The sequence below is a fragment of the Amblyraja radiata genome, chromosome 3 (genome assembly GCF_010909765.2).
Source record: "Amblyraja radiata isolate CabotCenter1 chromosome 3, sAmbRad1.1.pri, whole genome shotgun sequence".
NCBI classification, from domain to species: domain Eukaryota; kingdom Metazoa; phylum Chordata; class Chondrichthyes; order Rajiformes; family Rajidae; genus Amblyraja; species Amblyraja radiata.
Genome location: NC_045958.1, coordinates 96,539,956 through 96,558,007, shown reverse-complemented (window position 1 = coordinate 96,558,007; position 18,052 = coordinate 96,539,956). Strand labels below are relative to the sequence as shown.

Here is an 18,052-nt window from a genome sequence, read left to right as displayed (position 1 = left end):
CTTTAGCAATCTGTACCTGCTGAGTTTCTCTAGCACTTTATTTTTTGCTCAAGATTCTCACACGTACAGTCTCTTGTGTCTCCATTTAGCTCTCTGTACTTCTACCTCGTCAACTGTGAGTATTGTTTGCCTCATCTCTCCAAAGTTAGCTTATCAGCATGTTTCAAATCGTGGTCCGTAATGCTCCCTTTTCTCTCTCTCAAATGCTACGTGCAAAAGGTTCAATTCCATAGTAGTTAAATTGCCAAATTAGTAATCCAGAGACCTGGAATAATGATCTGGAGATATACAGATTCACACAGTCAATGAGGAATGTGGATTCATAATTTATTTCGGGTTGGATAATTATTTGTGATGCTGCCAGTGGAATTCAGCCCATCTTACCACTGTTCTTCAGGGAAGAAAATCTGTTTCCTCTACCTTTTCTGGGCATATGAGTAGGCCCATATTGTTGTGATTGACATTTGACTCGCCTCTGAAATAGCATTACAAGCCATTCATAAACAGCTAAAGACAGGGATTGCCTTGACAGTGACACCCATTTTCATGAATGGATGAAAACAAAGGAAGTTGGCATGGCCAGTTGTTAAACTTGAGAGGCAAGACACTGCAGCTGCTGAAATCTTGAGCAAAGAACAAAGTGCTGGGAAACTTGGCGAGTCAGTCAACGTCTGTGGTGGGAATGGACAAATGACATTGTAGGTCAGGGATTCGGGTCAGTATATTTTTGGCACTGTGCTCCAGGTTCATTTCTTATTTGGCTAATCTTCCTCCGCCTGGGCCCTAAACACTGAAATGATCGTCATATAGGTCTGCACAGTGCTCCACTTTGTCATTCATTAATGCCTGCCTCCGATCTATTTTTTTTTTTTTTTGTCCTAATGTCTCCAGATAGCTTATGTTATTACAATGTTAAATAAACAAGTTATTAATAATAAGGCAAATATGAAGCTGCTCTTAAGCAATGGACTTTAAATTGGGAAAAAATAAAGTATAGATATTACAGATCAGTTTTGTCAATGATTATGTGCACACATTGAGAATGTGCTTAATTTGATATTTCACTGTCTGCTGTAACTTACCAATTAAAAAAATCAGAAGGTGATATTAATATTCATCTGACTTATTCTTGGAAATGGGGGAAAAATGCTAATCTTTTCTTAATCTATAATGAACTATAATTTTGTGCATTCACTGAGAACTATTCTAAAAGGGTTGTTGCATTCAATGTTTCAATTCAATATAATTTGTTTCTCTTTGCTTTCCATTTGCAGGTGGTATCATGGAGCCATTAGCCGAATAGATGCAGAAAACCTTTTACGATTGTGTAAAGAGTGTAGTTATCTCATCCGAAATAGTCAAAGCAGCAAAAATGATTACTCGCTTTCGCTGAAGTAAGTGACTTCACCATTAATAATTGGCTATAATTTACTAATGAAGTTAAACACTGGGACAAATACATGCAGCCATTGGCTCATGATTCACTGAGCCAAGACATTGGTATCTGAGCATCGTGACTAGTTCAAATACTTTGCAAGGATCTTTCTTATTGTACATATATTTCTGCACCAACTTACTTGATATGCAAGCTTGCTTTTGATTTGGAGACGTCTGTATAGCATTCATATGTTACCAAATGTGTGCCTGCTACACACTAACATTCTGTTGTAACAGTTTCAGTCCAGCTCTGGTAGCCATCAATTTTAAAATCTGCCGTTTGTGAACAACTGCCTGAGTTATGTCTGACCTGCTGAGTTACTCCAGCACTTTGTCCTGCTATTGATTGTTGGCAGGCTGTAGTTTTAATGAAAACAGAATTTCTCTCCATCTTTTTTTATCAGTAATTGAAATATGAATGAACATTTTATTGGCACATGTGGCAACTCACTGTGAAATTCTTTGCATGCATACCCAAGGTATGCAAATAGTCACCACATAAAGGGCATCGACAAAGTTCCAAAGTGTCCTGTGCCGTACTCCTTTGTTCTTCTGCCCCAAGGCAGTCCCCCCCCCTCCTCTCCCACCCACCCCCCCCCCCCCCATGCCGGGTCCTCCTTTATTCTTTTCTCCCCCCACCCAACTCCAACTGCTAGCCATTCCCCCACTCCGGGTCCTCCTTTGTTACCTCCCCCCCCCCTCCTCACCTCATGGCTGTCCCCCCTCTTGCTGGATTATCCATGTATTATTTCTCTGAAACTTTTAATCATTTGCATTTAGGCAGTCAATACTATTGGTGACTCTGCACATTAATGGCATCAATATTTTTTCTGGTGAAATACTGTACAGAACAAGGAGAGTGGGGAGAAAAATGAACAGTTGAGTAGAGGATCGCTGAGCCTGTGTAGGAGAACAATATCTGGGTTTGTCCACATTTTGTTCTCCATCAGTCCTTGGTGTTTGTTACTAAACTAGTTTGACCATTCTGGTGTTAGGTGAATTGCCAAAGACCTGATGCTTCTCTGATCCCTTGACTGAAGACCCAGCATGAAAATGAGCCCCAGATTCTGATTGTCTCCTCCACTTCCTGGTCCTCTTTGCCACAACGAAAGGAAATTTCACTGTGTTGGACCAATTCAGCTAAAACTGATTAGAATCACGGTGGCGCAGCGGAAGAGTTGCTGCCTTACAGCGCTCACTGCGCCAGAGACCCGGCTTCGACCCTGACCACGGGTGCAATTTGTATGAAGTTTGTACGTTCTCCCCGTGACCTGCGTGAGTTTTCTCCGAGATCTTCGGTTTCCTCCCACACTCCAAAGATGTACAGGTTTGTAGGTTGATTGGCTTGGTATAAGTGTAAATTGTCCCTAGTTTGTGTAAGGCAGTGTTAATGTGCGGGGATCACTTGTCGGCGCGCACTTGGTGGGCCGAAGGGTCTGTTTCTGCGCTGTATCTCCAAACTAAACTGAAATAACGTGGACATCCATCATAGAAAGAACTCGATGGACCTGTTATTTTTATCCGTAACATTTTTATAGTGCATATATCTTCACAATAACATTATTTGTTAAGAATGTTTTCGTGTGACTTTAAATAAATATACCAATTTTAATCATTTATATTGAAAATATATATATATATATATATATATTAGTTGCCTTACTGTCAGGCTACCTTCACAAATGTTAGTAAAAAGCTTTCAACCACATCAGCGCATTCTGACCATATGCAGCTTGAAGAATTTTCCATCAGGCACAGTGCTCATCAGAAGTGATTGAAGTGTACTGTCTTGTTATCTTATAGAGATTTAATGATATCTTTGCGATCTCCAGTGTTTTGAAGAATTCACTTGTCAGGGATTTTATTTCATAGTAGGCTGCCTATTATTTTAATGTATTCACAGCAGGCAGTTGAGCAGCAGTACATGGTGAATATGTCAGTGGTTAAAGACAAAGTGAAGACATTGCTCATCGACAATGGATTGCCAGAGGCAATTCACAATTAAAATGTTATCTTCTGAATTAACGACTCAGATTCTGCAGAGGGATATCAGCGTAATTATTAACACATCCTTGTGTAACTGACAGTAATATGAGGAATTCATACGAGCACAAAAGTCCTAAAGTTGCTATCAACCACTTGCGCAAATTTTCAGGGATAGTTTCAAACTTTGGATCGGTGTACGATGATAGAATGCTAAGCTGGTGTAATTGCCCAACACATATGCTGGGAAATTGATCAATTTCCATTATATAGATATGTACTATAGTATAGCACAAGAAACCAGGAACTGGAGTAGGTCACATGGGGGCTCGGGAGACTGCGGAGCTGCGGACTACTCACCATCGTGGGGCTGGCCGGCCTCGGAGTGTGGGGAGCGGCGGTGACTCGCTGCTGCGACTCGACTCCTGGGGCTCGGAGGCTCCAGCAACGCAGCCGCAGGTCCGGTGGACTGGGACATCGGGAGCTCGCGGGTCCGGGGGGAGAGACCGCTTCCTGGAGCTCCCGCAACGTGACTTCTCCAGCCCCTGTCGCGGGGTTGGAACGACCCGAAGCGGGACGTACATCGCCCGGCACGGCGTCATGGCCGTGGGACATTCCAGCACCCGCCGGGGGCTCCAACATTGTGACTTTTAGACCGGGAGCGGGGCCGTAAATCGCCCGGCGCGGCCTAAAATGGCCGTGGGATTTATCATCGCCTGCCTGGGGCTTGGACATCGGGAGAGACATGGAGAACAGGGGAGAGAAAAGACTTTGCCTTCCATCACAGTGGGTTCACTGTGATGGATGTTTGTGTGAATTAAATTGTGTGTATGTCTGTAGGAAATTGTTTTTGTTTGTATGGCTGTGGAAACGGAATTTCGTTTGGGCCTCACTGAGGCTCAAATGACAATAAATGGTATTGTATTGTATTGTATGAAGTAGGTCAAAAGGTCATAAGGGATAGGCATAGAATGAGGCCATTCGGCCCATCAAGTCTACTCCGCCATTCAATCATGGCTGGTCTATCTCCCCTTCCTAACCCCATTCTCCTGCCTTCTCCCCATAACCTCTGACATCTGTACTAATCAAGGAAGGTTATCAAGAGCTCACTTGGAGTGGGTCACTTCAAAGTCAGTCATAGTGAAACCAGCCCTGTCATTTAATATGATCATGGATGTTATGCCCCTTGCTTTAATGCCTCAACCAACTCACCAAATACCTCAATTCAAAAATGTATCTACCTTTATTACTTCCAGTAAACTAACCACAACACTTGAGGTAGAGAATTCCAGAAATTCATTTTCCACCACAGAAGGAAATTCCCATCTATATCATTTTTAAATTGCCACCTCTTCATCTAGTAAATAGCTCCTCATTTAACATTTGCAATCTCTCCCCATTTAGATAATAGTTACAATTTACTAATTATCTTAATTTACATTCCTCCTACTGAAATGCATTGCTTCATTCTTTGCCACATTCAACTCCGTTTGCCAAGTTTTCACGCAGTCGCACAACCTAACTCTATCCTGTTGATGTGTCCAAATTTCCTCATCGCAGTATGCCTTCCCATCTGGTTTCATATCTTCAGCAAAACTGGGTGCTGTACTTCCTGCAGCCTCCTCCAAATCTTTAACATAGATGCCAAATGATTTGTGGTAAGAGCTGATCTTTAGTGTATCGGTAAGGGACAATGTCATTATATTGTGGAAGCAACATGTGCTGCAGAACATTACCTGGGTGGAGATGGGATCATTATTGTAATTTCAATTGCTAAAGACATCTTAGATGCAAATAGAAAAATGCTTGAGCAGGGCAGGAAGCATCTGTGGAGGAAATAGAAAGATGCCATTTCAGGTCAGGACCCTTCTTCAGACCCAACCCGAAATGGTGCCTGTCCATTTTCCTTCACAGCTGCTCACTGACCAACTGAGTTCCTCCAGCAATGGATTTGTTGATGGTGTTTGTTATGTGTTGCTCACAGCTGAATGTCTTGCCTAATGTGACTAAACTGGTATCTTTATTTTAAAACTGTATTGAGAAATATCATAAGGAAGAATTTGTCCAACTAATCAGAATCCTGCTATAATCTTTGATAGCCATCTTTGCTGTCTACAATACCACTCACTTTAGTGTCATCTGCAAATTTACTGATCCTGGCCTGTACATTTGCATCCAAATCGTTGGTTTGACCACAAATAGTAATGGGCAGACCACCTGAGGCACACAACTTTTCACAGGCCTCCAGTCTGAAAAACATCCTTCCACCATCACCCTCTGCTTCTCTCCAAGTCAAAGTCAATTTTATTCGTCACATGCACCCGAAGGTGCAGTGAAATGAATTTCCATGAAGCCAATTTACTATCCAGCTTTCCCTAGATCCCATGCGATCTAAACTTCCGGAACAGCGTACTTTGTGGAACCTTATCAAATGCCTTGCTGAAATCCATATAGACAACGTCTACAGTTCTGCCTGCATTCACCTTTTCGGTTTCACCTTCACAAAAAAATCAATCACATTTGTGAGACGCAATCTTCCACATACAAAACCATGCTGACTATCCCAAATCAGCCCGTCTACATAAATACATCAAAATCATCTGATATAATCACACAGTCTCTTTCCTAACTGTAAATCTAGCATCATTTCTAATTATCAGTATCTTTTCCTTCTTTCTACCTGAGTTTCGTTGGCTTGATTGTATTTATGTATATTATCCAATTTGATTGGATAGCATGCAAAACCTGCCTTTCACTGTAGCTCGGTACACATGACAATAACAAACTTAATCATCCTGTTTGATGTGGTTGTTGTGGCCCGAAGATCCTGTTCCTGTGCTGTACTGTTCCATGTTCTATTAAAGGCATTTTGGGTCAGGACCCTTCTGAATAAAATAGGCCAAAGTCAGCATGGCTTTGAATTTAAGCATGGCTTTGTGAAGCTCAGTCAACATGGCTTCTTGCTTGACAAATTTGCTGGAATTCTTTGAAGAAATAAATAGTAGGACAGACAAAGGAGAGTCAGTAGATGTTGTTTACTTTTTTGGAAAGCCTTCGATAAGGTGCCACATGTTAGGCCGCTAAGGAAGATGAGAGCCCACGGTATCAAAGGGCAGATACTAGCATGGATAGCAGGTTGGCTGGCTGGCAGGTTGGCTGGCTGGCAGGCAGAAGATAGAGTGGCAATAAAGGAGGCTTTTCCTAGTTGGCTGCCAGTGATTAGCGGAGTTCCACAAGGCCGCTTCTCTTCACATTGTATGTTAATGATTTGGACGAGGGGATTGAAGGCTTTGTGGCAAAGTTTGCAGATAATATGAAAAAGGCGGAGGGGCAGGTAGTGTAGAGAAGCAGGGACTCTGCAGAAGGACTTGGACAGGTTGGGAGAGTGGTTAGAGAAGTTGGAGATGGAATATAGTATAGCAAAGTGTGGAGTCATGTATTTTGGTATTGGGCGTAGAGGCGTAGGCATTTTTCTAAATGGGGTGAGAATCCAGAAATCGGAGATGCAAAGGGACATGGGTGTGCTGATGCAGGATTCCCAAAAAGTTAATCCACAAGTCAAATCAGTAATAAAAAAGCAAACTCGATGCTAGCATTTATTTCAAGAGGGCTTGTATACAAAAATAGGTATGTAATCTCGAGGCTCTATAAGGTGCTGGTAAGGCCACATTTGGACTATTGTGGGCACTATATCTGAGGAAGGATGTGCTGGCTCTGGAGAGGGTCCAGAGGAGGTTTACAAGAATGATCCCAGAAATGAGTCTGTTAACCTATGATGACTGCTTGTCGGCATTGGGCCTGTACTCGCTAGAGTTTAGAAGAATGAGGGGGGACCTCATTGAAACATACAGAATAGTGAAAAGCTTGGATATAATGGAGGTGGAGAGGATGTTTCCACTAGTGGGAGAGTTTAGGATTAGAGGTCATAGCCTCAGAATTAAAGGATGTTCTTTTAGTAAGGAGATGAAGAATTTCTTTAGTCAGAGGATGATGAATCTGTGGAATTCTTTGCCACAGAAGGCTGTGTAGGCCAAGTTAGTGGATATTTTTAAGGCGGAGATAGATAGATTCTTGATTAGTACATGTGTCGGAGGTTATGGGGAGAAGGAAGGAGAATGGGGTTAGGAGGGAGAGATAGATCAACCATGATTGAATAGCGTAGGGCCGAATGACCTAATTCTACTCCTATCCATTATAGCCTTATGACCTTAAAATGTCACCTACCCATTCCTTCTTGTGATTTTGCCTGAGCTGCTGAGTACTTCTGCACTAAGTGTTTTATTATCAAAGTTAAATTTGTATCCTCTGAGTACAGGAACATGACTGCTGTGAAGATTAAAAGTGAAGTGCCAGGACAATATCCCGTGGCAATCTGTTTTTCAAATTTCATTCTGCAACTTATTTTGCCCACCAGACCTCTTGGTCATTCAGCAGGTTGGTAATGAATTTGATGAAAGCTTAACAGCAAAGAGACTTGGATAGTTTACATCCTTTCTACCAAACAGTATTGAAACCAGAGGAAAGATCAATGTCTGCTGCAGCTGCTTTAAATTTGTGTAGAAAATCTGGCATCAGCAAGACTTGTCAGCATCTGTTCACAACAGTTCTAAAGCCAACTCACTCCTTTGGGATCGAGCTGAAGTATGATCCTTTGCAGGAGGAGTTTAGAATGGGAACTGAGGAATGATATTGGCCAGCAGCTTTCTGCGTTATCTGCCCATTTACTGCAGGCCTGGAATTCTGTTCCTTGTTTTGGTTCTTTGCCAGTAGCTTGTATGCTAACAAAGACTTCTGCCAGTCAGTTGAGCCCCACAGTCCTAATGTCTTTATGAACTCGGGGAAATGCTTCATTCAGGGCTGCTGCTTTTTGAGTTTTTGCATCCATCCTGTACTGAATATCGAGCAAAGGCAGGCCAAAGCCTGGCAAAGAGGTGTGCAGCCAAATTATTTGAATGTGTGCGTGTTTGTTCTAATCTCGTTCTGAGTTGTTATTGAGTTATATAGCAATTGAGTCTAGAGTGTTTAACTGTCATTTGTACTGACATCAGAACAATGAGATTCTTGCTTGCAGCAGCATAACAGGCCTATAAATACTATACACATAGATAATGTATAATATTTTAAAAATCCAAACAATAATAGCTCTAATATTAGTGCAAGCCCCCCAAAGTCTAAAGCACACCCAAAGGAGTCCATACTTCATAGTTTAATTAGTATTGTATAGTGTTCAAGAGCCTGATGGTTGTGGTCAACTGTGACAAACTGTGGTCACTGTTTGCAGGCTCCTGCACCTTTTTCCTGATGATAGGAGTGAAATGAGACCCAGCATGGTGTAGGTCTTTCTTGATACTGGCTACCTTTTTAGGCAGCACCTCCTAATGATGGGCTTTATTTATGGTTGTATCAATGTGTTGGGTCCAGGACAGATCTTCAGATATAAGCATGCCCAGGAACATGAAATTGTTGCCCGTTTCCACCGCTAACCTCTCGATAAAGATGGCTTTGTAGATCCTCAACGTCCTTTCCTGAGTCAACAGTCTTGCTGATGGTGAGAGTAAGGTTGTTGTTCTGGCACCATTCAGTTAAACTCCAGTGGTCTCATCGGCGAATTTATAGATGGCACTGGAACTGCCTCTGGCTATTTCAGTCGTGCAAAGAGTTTTAAGAATGCAGCCAGGTACACCATTAGGTCCAGACACACTCTGAGGGTTCATCCTCATAAAAGAGCTTCTGATATCAGCCACAGTGAATGAGATTACCATGCTATTCGGATATGAGGGCCGGAGAAGGCACATCGATGTTCTTCCTTTTGAAGTGTCTCGTCCTCCAATTTCATGCAAAAGTGTCTCCTTGTCTTTCTGAAGGCCTTTTCAAGATCGTACCTGGATTTCCTATGTGAACCTGTGTCATCAGACTTGAATGCCCAAGATCTGGTCCTCATTAGATTGCGGACCTCCTGGTTCATCCAAGGTTTCCGGATGGAAGCACTGTGATGGTTTTGGTAGAAACACCTGCTCCACACATTTCAGTTATGAAGTTGGTAACAAACATGGCATATTTATTTGTTCAAATCTGTTACCAAGTCCTTGAAGATTGCCAAGTCCACGACTCAAAGCAGTCGTGGTGTTGTTCCTCTGCCTCTCCTGACCAGCTCTGTATGGTCCTTGCCACTAGACCTATGCTCTTCAATCGATTTATTTAGGAAGTAGGAGCACAACCAGGTGGTCAGTTTCCCCAAAGTGAGAGCGAGGGATGGAGCGATGGCCATCTTTGTTGGAATATCAGTGGTTGAGGATGTTTGATCATCTAGTGCAGCAGAACACGTGCTGGTGGTAGTTGGTATGTGACGCCTTGTTAAAGTCCCCAGTTATCGTGGAAAAAGGCATCCAGTGTTTGTTGACCATAGTGTGCAGCTCTTCCAGGTCTAGACAAATGTCTGCTTGGGGCTGTTTGTAGGCCGCATTCATGATGATGGAGATGAATTCACTCATGAGATGGAAGGGGCAGGACTTCGCTGCTAGATATGCCAGGTGTGGAGAGCAGGGGTTGGACAGGTCCACTACATCTGAACACCTCAGAGTTTACCATAGGTCCTGTTCATAGTTGTGCAGGCAGCTCAGAAATAGTATGACTAAAGCCTCCAAAGTTGGTGAGCATGCCACACTACAACTCTGCTTTCACTTCAAATTTGAAAATAAGTTCAGCCCACTTCTGGGGTCTCATTCAGAATTGACTCGTTCTCAGTTCAGCTCTGTAATCCTGAGCCCTATAAACCTGCAAGTATTTGAAGTTTCTTTTTAATAACATTAGTGGACAGTCTTCCAGATATGCAAACTTGCTTTACATGGTCTTCACTGCTACATCTAGGTATGTTGCAAAGCCTACCTGAAGCGTCGCTGAATATCTGCCGCTGAGGTTGTGCGCGATTTTGGCGCCGTTTAGAGGGGGCGGGTTTAAAACGCGATTTTCTCTAAGCTGTTCCAATCGAAAATGTTCAGCCTAGTTAATTATTAACGAAAAATCGCTGATAGACCCCGTCGCAAAAGCTATTATTAGGTTTAAAGCCCTTGAATAATAGTTATAGTAGTTTAAAAATCAATCTTTAAACCCGCGACCGTCAGCAACCGCAGGGTCTCATAAAGAAAATAGCAGAAGTTAGGTTGTATATTTTTACATTCAAAAGGGCTTCTAAAGATCCTTTTATACAAAATTTAATATTGCGAGTAGCTCAATTTGGGCCCATTATATCGCGCAGTATTTTTCTCGGCATTTGAGGCACAAATCTACCGCAATGTGAACGTTCTAAACCAGCGCGTTCCACAGGAACCCACTGGAAAGCTGATTTAAATGGGCATTTATTTACAGCAATTGAACACTGAATTCCTTCCATTTGGCCTATAAATTAATGTAAATGAGATTTAAAAATCATGTTTTATTGTGAATTATTTGTGAATATTATTTGGACATTTAGGCTATTTAAAAATGTTAATCATTTATTAAGAAATGGATAGATGTTTAGATCTAGTAATTGAAGTCTGAAATTAGCTACAATTAGGTAACTAACTAATTATATGCTTTAATTTCAGGTCATCCAAGTAAGATTATTTTATATTTGTTTCAGAATGCTTCAATCTATGATAACTGAAAATTTCATTCAGTTCTCTTAATTTTTAAGAAAGTTATGGGCTTTTGACTGTTCACGATCACAGCTTTTTTGTTATGTCCATAGAAAATCAATAGGGAACAAGATGCTCATTTCCGAGTATGAAAATGGCCATAACTTTTTAAATACTTGAGATATGAAAGTGAATTAGATGTCAAATTAAACTTATTTTTATGCTTTATCTGATGGGATAAATTACAGACTTGATTTTTAAAATCTCAAAATTTTGTAACATTGCTACTACATCAAGTATGTTTACAAGCTGTTTGCCAAGCAATAAATCAACATTGCACGAGTATCAACATAGCCTTCAGCCAAATGTTTACGCTTCTGGCTTGCTTGTGCAATGTAATTGAAATTCTGACCAGATTAGGACATGTGTTGTCCAAAGAAAGCTGCATCCAGTTTTTGCAGCTGATGTTTCTACGTCTGGGCCAAATAAAATAATGTCATATTTTCAGTTATATTTTTTATTAATATCCATGAATGCATTGTAAATCCCCAGAATCATCTTGGAAGGCAAGTAAACAAATCCTACTATGAATAGTAAGCTAGGCCTACTAAGGAACATTTTTAAAGGACAGAATTATTTTTATACACTGGTTTGATGATCTTTGAGAGGAAATTTAGATTTGGCATCCATACTATTTATGGATGCCCACCTGATGTGCTGAGTATTTCTGTTTTATAATAGTATGTTTTTTAGAGTTTATAGTTCCACTGAATATTTCAATACTTGTTGGGACTTGCTCTATGACCAGCACATACCTGGGCAAGTTAGAAGGATAGACTGGTCTGACTTTCAAATAATTAATCTGTTTGAACCCAGTTTCTTTAGTAAATGCAATGGCATCATATTCATTATAAAATGAACTTATGGGTTATGGACAAACAATGAATTGATAGCTGACATCACTTTCACTCTGATTAGAAATTAGCAACTCATTCACTGTGCCTCTGTACGTTATGACTTCAGGCTCAACATCTGTTACTCTGGATGATTTGTGACTTTCATCCAATTTCAGCGTGACTGATGTTTAACCTCATAACAGGTTTAACCTTGGGAACTTGTCTTGAATCTCAGTTGCCAGTTTTAATGAACTCTATTGTTCAGTAAAATTCTTGACCACTTTCTTGTGATTACAGTTTATTTAAAATTGTAATTACAATATTGTGAAGTTTCCTATTATTTGAAACCATTCAGTTCCTGCATAATATTTTCTGGTAATTCAGCTTAATAATGTCTTCATCCATTGCATGAATATACCTACTGGTATGGTGACATTTTTAAATATAAAAGTTATTTATCTTAGATTATAAATATAATCTTACTGAGGGTTCTTATAGATTCCAAAGCACTGAAGGAATGTCATAGGAGTAGAATTAGGCAATTCGGCCCATCAAGTCTACTACCCCATTCAATCATAGCTGATCTACCTCTCCCTCCTAACCCCATTCTCCTGCCATCTACCCATAACCTCTGACACCTGCACTAATCACGAATCTATCTCTGATGTAAAAATATCCACTAACTTGGCCTCCGCAGCCTTCTGTGGCAAAGAGTTCTACAGATTCACTACCCTCTGTCAAATAAGTTATGTGCTCTTTTTAGGCTGAGCAAAGAGTAAAGTAAGCTGTCATCATTTTTGCACTTAAACTAACAAAAACTGACTGCTTACATATGACTTTTCAAACTGATAGACGTTGTCGTTAATCTCTATTGCAACCAAAGAAAACAAGACTTTCTCTGCATCTGGTTGATGACCACTTGCCAATTATGCTGCTTTAGCCACTACTACGTGATCAACTTGACAGCTTTGCTCTCTGTATTATTTGAGCACTTTCCTTCCTTCACAATTCGCATTATGTTTGTTGATACAGTATATATATTTCAGATGGCTTTTTTTTTAAACCTCCATCCTAAATTCTAATGCAATAAATCTAAGATTTAATTTTCTTTGCTGCAAAGAAAATAATCCAAATTTTTTTTTTTTGTAATCCTTTATCATATCTATTGACCTAAATACTGCCAACATTCTGATAAATCTTCTGCACGCTTCTTCTAGGCTTCAACGTCCTTTATAAGGTCGGTAAAATTCTTTCTGACGGCATGAATAACAGTGTTGATATATAAATAATCTGCTCAGAGAGAAAATAGTAGTTGCATTTTTTGATTGGACAAACATGTATAAATATTAGGACGGCAAAGTGGTCCAGATAGTGCTGCAATGCCAGAGACCCGTGTTCGATCCTGACCTCGGGTGTTCTCTGTGTGGAGTTTGCATGTTCTCCCTGTGACCAGGTGTTCTGGTTTCCTTCAACGTCCCTAAGACGTGCGAGTTTGTGGGTCAATTGGCCTCTGTAAATTGCCCCTAGTAGATAGGGAGTGGATGCAAAAGCGGAAGAACATAGAACTAGTGTGAATGGGTAATTGATGGTCGGCATAAACTCGGTGGGCCAAATGGCCTGTATCACTAAACTAAGTATTAAGACGGTGCTTTTGTTAATGAATATAATTAGATAGGACTAGAAATACAAGAAGTAAAGCACTTTGCTGGGTAGAATGAGGAAACAATGGGGCAGGTTCACACACACTATTAATGCAGGTGCAGGAATCTCACGGAAGTCAAATGAGAGAGAGATAGACAGGGTTTAGTATGCCCTTCCCCTTGTGGACCTGTCCTACTTAGGCAACTACAGGAGACTATGCGGTCGCCACATGTTCGCGTGTGGTTGCCGGGGAATCACCTTCATGGTCGTGAGTAGTTCCCGCATTCTCGGAACATGTTGGAAAAATTAGCGGAGACCAGAATGAAGCCGCCATGTAGAGTAGCGAGAATTCTCGTGCCATATTCTCGGTGCAGTGGTAGTGGGTCGCCAGAAGGTCATAGGTTGTAGCCGGTGCAAACCGGTGAATTTCATTAGCTCATTGGGAAAAAAAACCCCATAAACAGTAGTTTTCAGAACCAAGGATAACCGACCGGTAATGTTAATGTCCGCCCAGCTTCACAGCCGTGTATATCTGGCTTCTTAAAAGTTGTCTCCACCTCTTCTCCCCCTCCCCTCCCCCCCCCCCCCCCCTCTTTTAAAGGACTTAAGTGGCCATTCCCGTACACTGTGCTTTCACCATCTTAATTACAACGCCAACCTTCCTGTTCATCGTGGTGTGTGTCTGTATCGCATTGGCTTTGCACCATGTGAATTTCACTCAGACAGCGCTCCCCCCGCTTGCCCTGACCCCCGCCTGCATAACTGGCTGGTGAAGGAAGCAATGTGTGTGTGTGTGTGTGTGGGTTCCACTCTGACAGTCGCCGTTTCAGTTGCCAGTTTCTCAGCGACCTGCTACGACTTGACAGTCGACAGCAGTCGCCTGAAAAAACACCGAAGTGGGACAGGCCCATTATTCTACCAACTGAAGTGTATCACTTCCCGCATTTCCATTTTATATGACACCTGCCACTTTAGTACCAATGTAACCAATCTGTTTATATTCTAAAATCTGTCCTTCATACTTCATGCACCTTATGGGTTCAACTCCATACTTTGTAATTATGCTCAATATTTTCTAGTGCAGATTAATTATATTCATCAACCAAAGCACTAGTCATTATACATATACACATTTGTACACTTTAAAAAAAAAAAAGCAGCACCATTACTCTTGACATGGTCTCTGCTACCAATTCTTTATCAACACTGTGTCGGGCCCCTTTAATTGAATAGATTTCCATTTTCCTAACCAGTTTATGAATTGATACTTTGATAAAACGTATTTTGAATATTGATAGGCACGTCAGCTGCACTTTGTCAACTAACCTTTCTGTGATTACATGCAGAAAATCAAACTAATCAAGCATGTTTTTGTCTCTTTAAAAAAAATTATACGAACTGCTTTTCAGTGATGTCTATTTTTCAAACTGACAATTAATTTTGTCAAGGATTATTGTCTTCAAGTGTTCTCACCACTGCCATGAAATTGCCTGCCGCGTTTGAATTAGAATCTAACCTTTGCAATTCTCTGGTCCTCTGGCAGTGCTTCTGCTCTGTGTGTGTGACAAATAGGGCAAAACCACCACTCTCTACCCTTCCATCTTTCATCAACAGAATTTTTCAGCTCTCCTTCAGATTGTGTTTTCATAAGTTGAGTTTTTCAGAATATTTGGAGAAACGTAGTAAAACATCAATCAACATTCAGAACAAGATGGAGAACAAAATGCTGGAGTATCTCAGCGGGTCAGGCAGGAATAGGTGACGTTTCGAGTCGAGACCCTTCAAAGACTTCAAAACCCTCCTTCTTCGGGTCTGGACCCGAAATGTCACCCATTCCTTTTCCAGAGATATGCTGTCTGATCTGCTGTGTTTTTCCAGCATTTTGTGTCTTCAGTGTAAACCAAGGTTGCCAAATTTCTCACTCCCAAATAAGGGACAAAAGATCAAAATCGGGGACAAATTTCCCGACGGCAATTCGTTGGCCGACTCGGCCGTGGCTGGGCGAATGATGAGTTGGCCCGGGTGCTGGACTGCACACAAAGCCCAGCCGGCGGGCCAGCTGAGGAGTTTTGGCCCACGCGACGTTGCTCGCAAAGTCCGCCACCCCATCCAACTCATGAACTGATGATTGGCCATGAGTAGGAGGGGTGGTGGTGTCGGAGGTAAGCGAAGGTCGGACAACTGGCCGGGCTGCCGACCGATGGGGGACATGGCGAGGCGCTGCTGCACTCCATAGGCTGCACTACGTCGGGATGGGTGAGACGGGGACGGGCGCGGCGCTCCGACCCGACAGTCCCCTCGACCCGAGTAGTAGCAGTCAAATACGGGACAAGGGTGGTCCCGTATGAGACAAACCAATTTAGCCCAATATACGGGATGACCCAGATAATACGGGACAGTTGGCAACCTTAGTATAAACCAACATCTGTAGTTCCGTCCTAAACACTGTAAACGAGATGGCTGCTTTGGGTCTTTATATTATTTATTTTCTGAGTGAAAGGATTTACTTGAAACATATTCAAGAATGTAAAATATTGTCTTTATCTTTATCTTATGTTTCCTAGTAAACGTATCCTAGCAAACTTCATCTTCACTATACCTTTCTGCTACCTCTATTGGAATCATTACACAAAGTGAAACTCTTCAACATTTTTTGTCTATGAGTCGTATTAAATATCTTCTTATCAAGCAGTGAAAAGGCTGCAAATTTATGGAGCTGATTCTTTTTTTTTTGTCCTACTGTTCTGTTTAATTTTGTGCATCTTCTATTCGGGAGCATGGACAGGATTGCAATACATAAAGAGGAGACACAAGAAACTGCAGTTGCTGGAAACGTGAACAAAACACAAAGTGCTGGAAGAGCTCAGCGGGTCAGGCGGGGAATGAACAGGTGACGTCTTTGTGCAGTAGCCTTCTTCAAGAGACAAAGTTTCTGGTTGGGACTCAAATCAAGAGGATTCCTACCTTTAAAGATGGCCCAGTTCAAAACGTCATCTGTCATTCCCTCAGCAGATGCTGCCTGACTCGTCCAGTTCTTCCAGCACTTAGTGTTTTGCTTATAATACATGAAGCTGGTTTTGTCATATTTGCTTATATTGGTTGGCAGTGAAAATGATAGCAGTGAAAGTAGCCCCTTACAATATTTACAGTTACATTCTCCAGATTTTCATATTCTTAAGTTTTTTATTTTGCTAATAATAGATATTAATATTCCAGTCTAGAATGTATCCACCGGTGATATAAATGTGATAAACATATCATCAACTAAATCTTCAGAAATGTCAATTTTTAATTACAAACTAATAGGTAGTGTGTTGTCTTGACTTCCTCCAATTTATTTCTAGGACTCTGAGATAACATACAATCCCATGGTTGAAAAGGTATTTTAACACATCTGAAGTAACATGCAAGATTAGAAAAAACAATAGTCCATCTTCATAAAGATTCTTGCATTATTATCCCGTTAATCTGCTGAACAAGGTTCAGCCTTTTGCCTGAAGGTAAAGGTAAAAAATAGCAGCTGTTTTCCCCCCAGCCTCCCAGTTACCTGGAGTTGACCCCAATGGTCACAAACAGCTGGATATTAATCAAGTGAAATCCCTCCCAATAGAAGATGTCAAAATTCTAATTGTGTGCACTCAGTTTTATGGAAGCAATCTATAAATCATGATGTTAGTAGCCTCGTGACATTTGCGTGATTCACATTGTCTGCTCCTTCCGTCAAAGAAGATGAACTAACTTCTGGCAACTGGAGTCTCTAGTCTCCCTGATTGCACTTTGTAATAATTTACACAAAGCAACTCAAACAACCATGAGAGATCCTGAGAGATTCAGAAACATTTCAGAACTTAAGGGAAATATTTATTTAATTTAAACATTAAAAATCAAAAGCTCAAGACTTAAATGTAAAACATTTCGCAAGTTTTTTTTTTAAACTATAAAATCATCATAGCATCTTTAAACATTGAGGTTGCCAATTAACAAGCCCATTAAGGATATAGAAGTTTTTTTTTAAATTAAACCAATATAATCGTTTTCATGTGATAGGAGAAAAATTAGGCCATTTGGCCCATTGTCTGATCTATCTTGTGTCCATGCAAGTCAAGGGGAGTATAATTCTTGCTATGAAATCAAACAGAATTCTGTAGTGAGTGTGAAATGTACGGTTGGCCCATTTAACCCGTTGCCTATCCCATGCTGAGCTCCAACAGGAATGCAGCTTTGAAGCACAAGCTGCTTTGTGGCCGCAATTGGTAATTAAAAATCGGACCTTTTTCTGGGCTCAGCAGTGATCTCAAATAGTTGGGAACTATCATGGGATTCAATTGCAATTTCAGAGTGGGCTTGTGTTTCCAATCTCAGTTACCTATTGATTGCACATGCCCACACGTGTACACCACACCACATGCACACGCTAAATTTATTTGCCTTGTCTAGACAAATCTCATGGAGGTTTGTCTGGCAGTTGTTATTTGCTCT

The 18,052-nt window shown here is 41.1% G+C and overlaps 1 protein-coding gene across 1 annotated transcript in view; it reads left to right on the top strand.

The window, feature by feature from the left end:
* shb (SH2 domain containing adaptor protein B) overlaps positions 1-18,052 on the top strand; it is an 86,386-nt gene that overhangs the window by 58,451 nt on the left and 9,883 nt on the right. Inside the window, exon 5 of the mRNA XM_033018406.1 lies at positions 1,275-1,394. Within this exon, the coding sequence (XP_032874297.1) occupies positions 1,275-1,394 (120 nt within the window). The remainder of the gene's footprint in view (positions 1-1,274; positions 1,395-18,052) is intronic.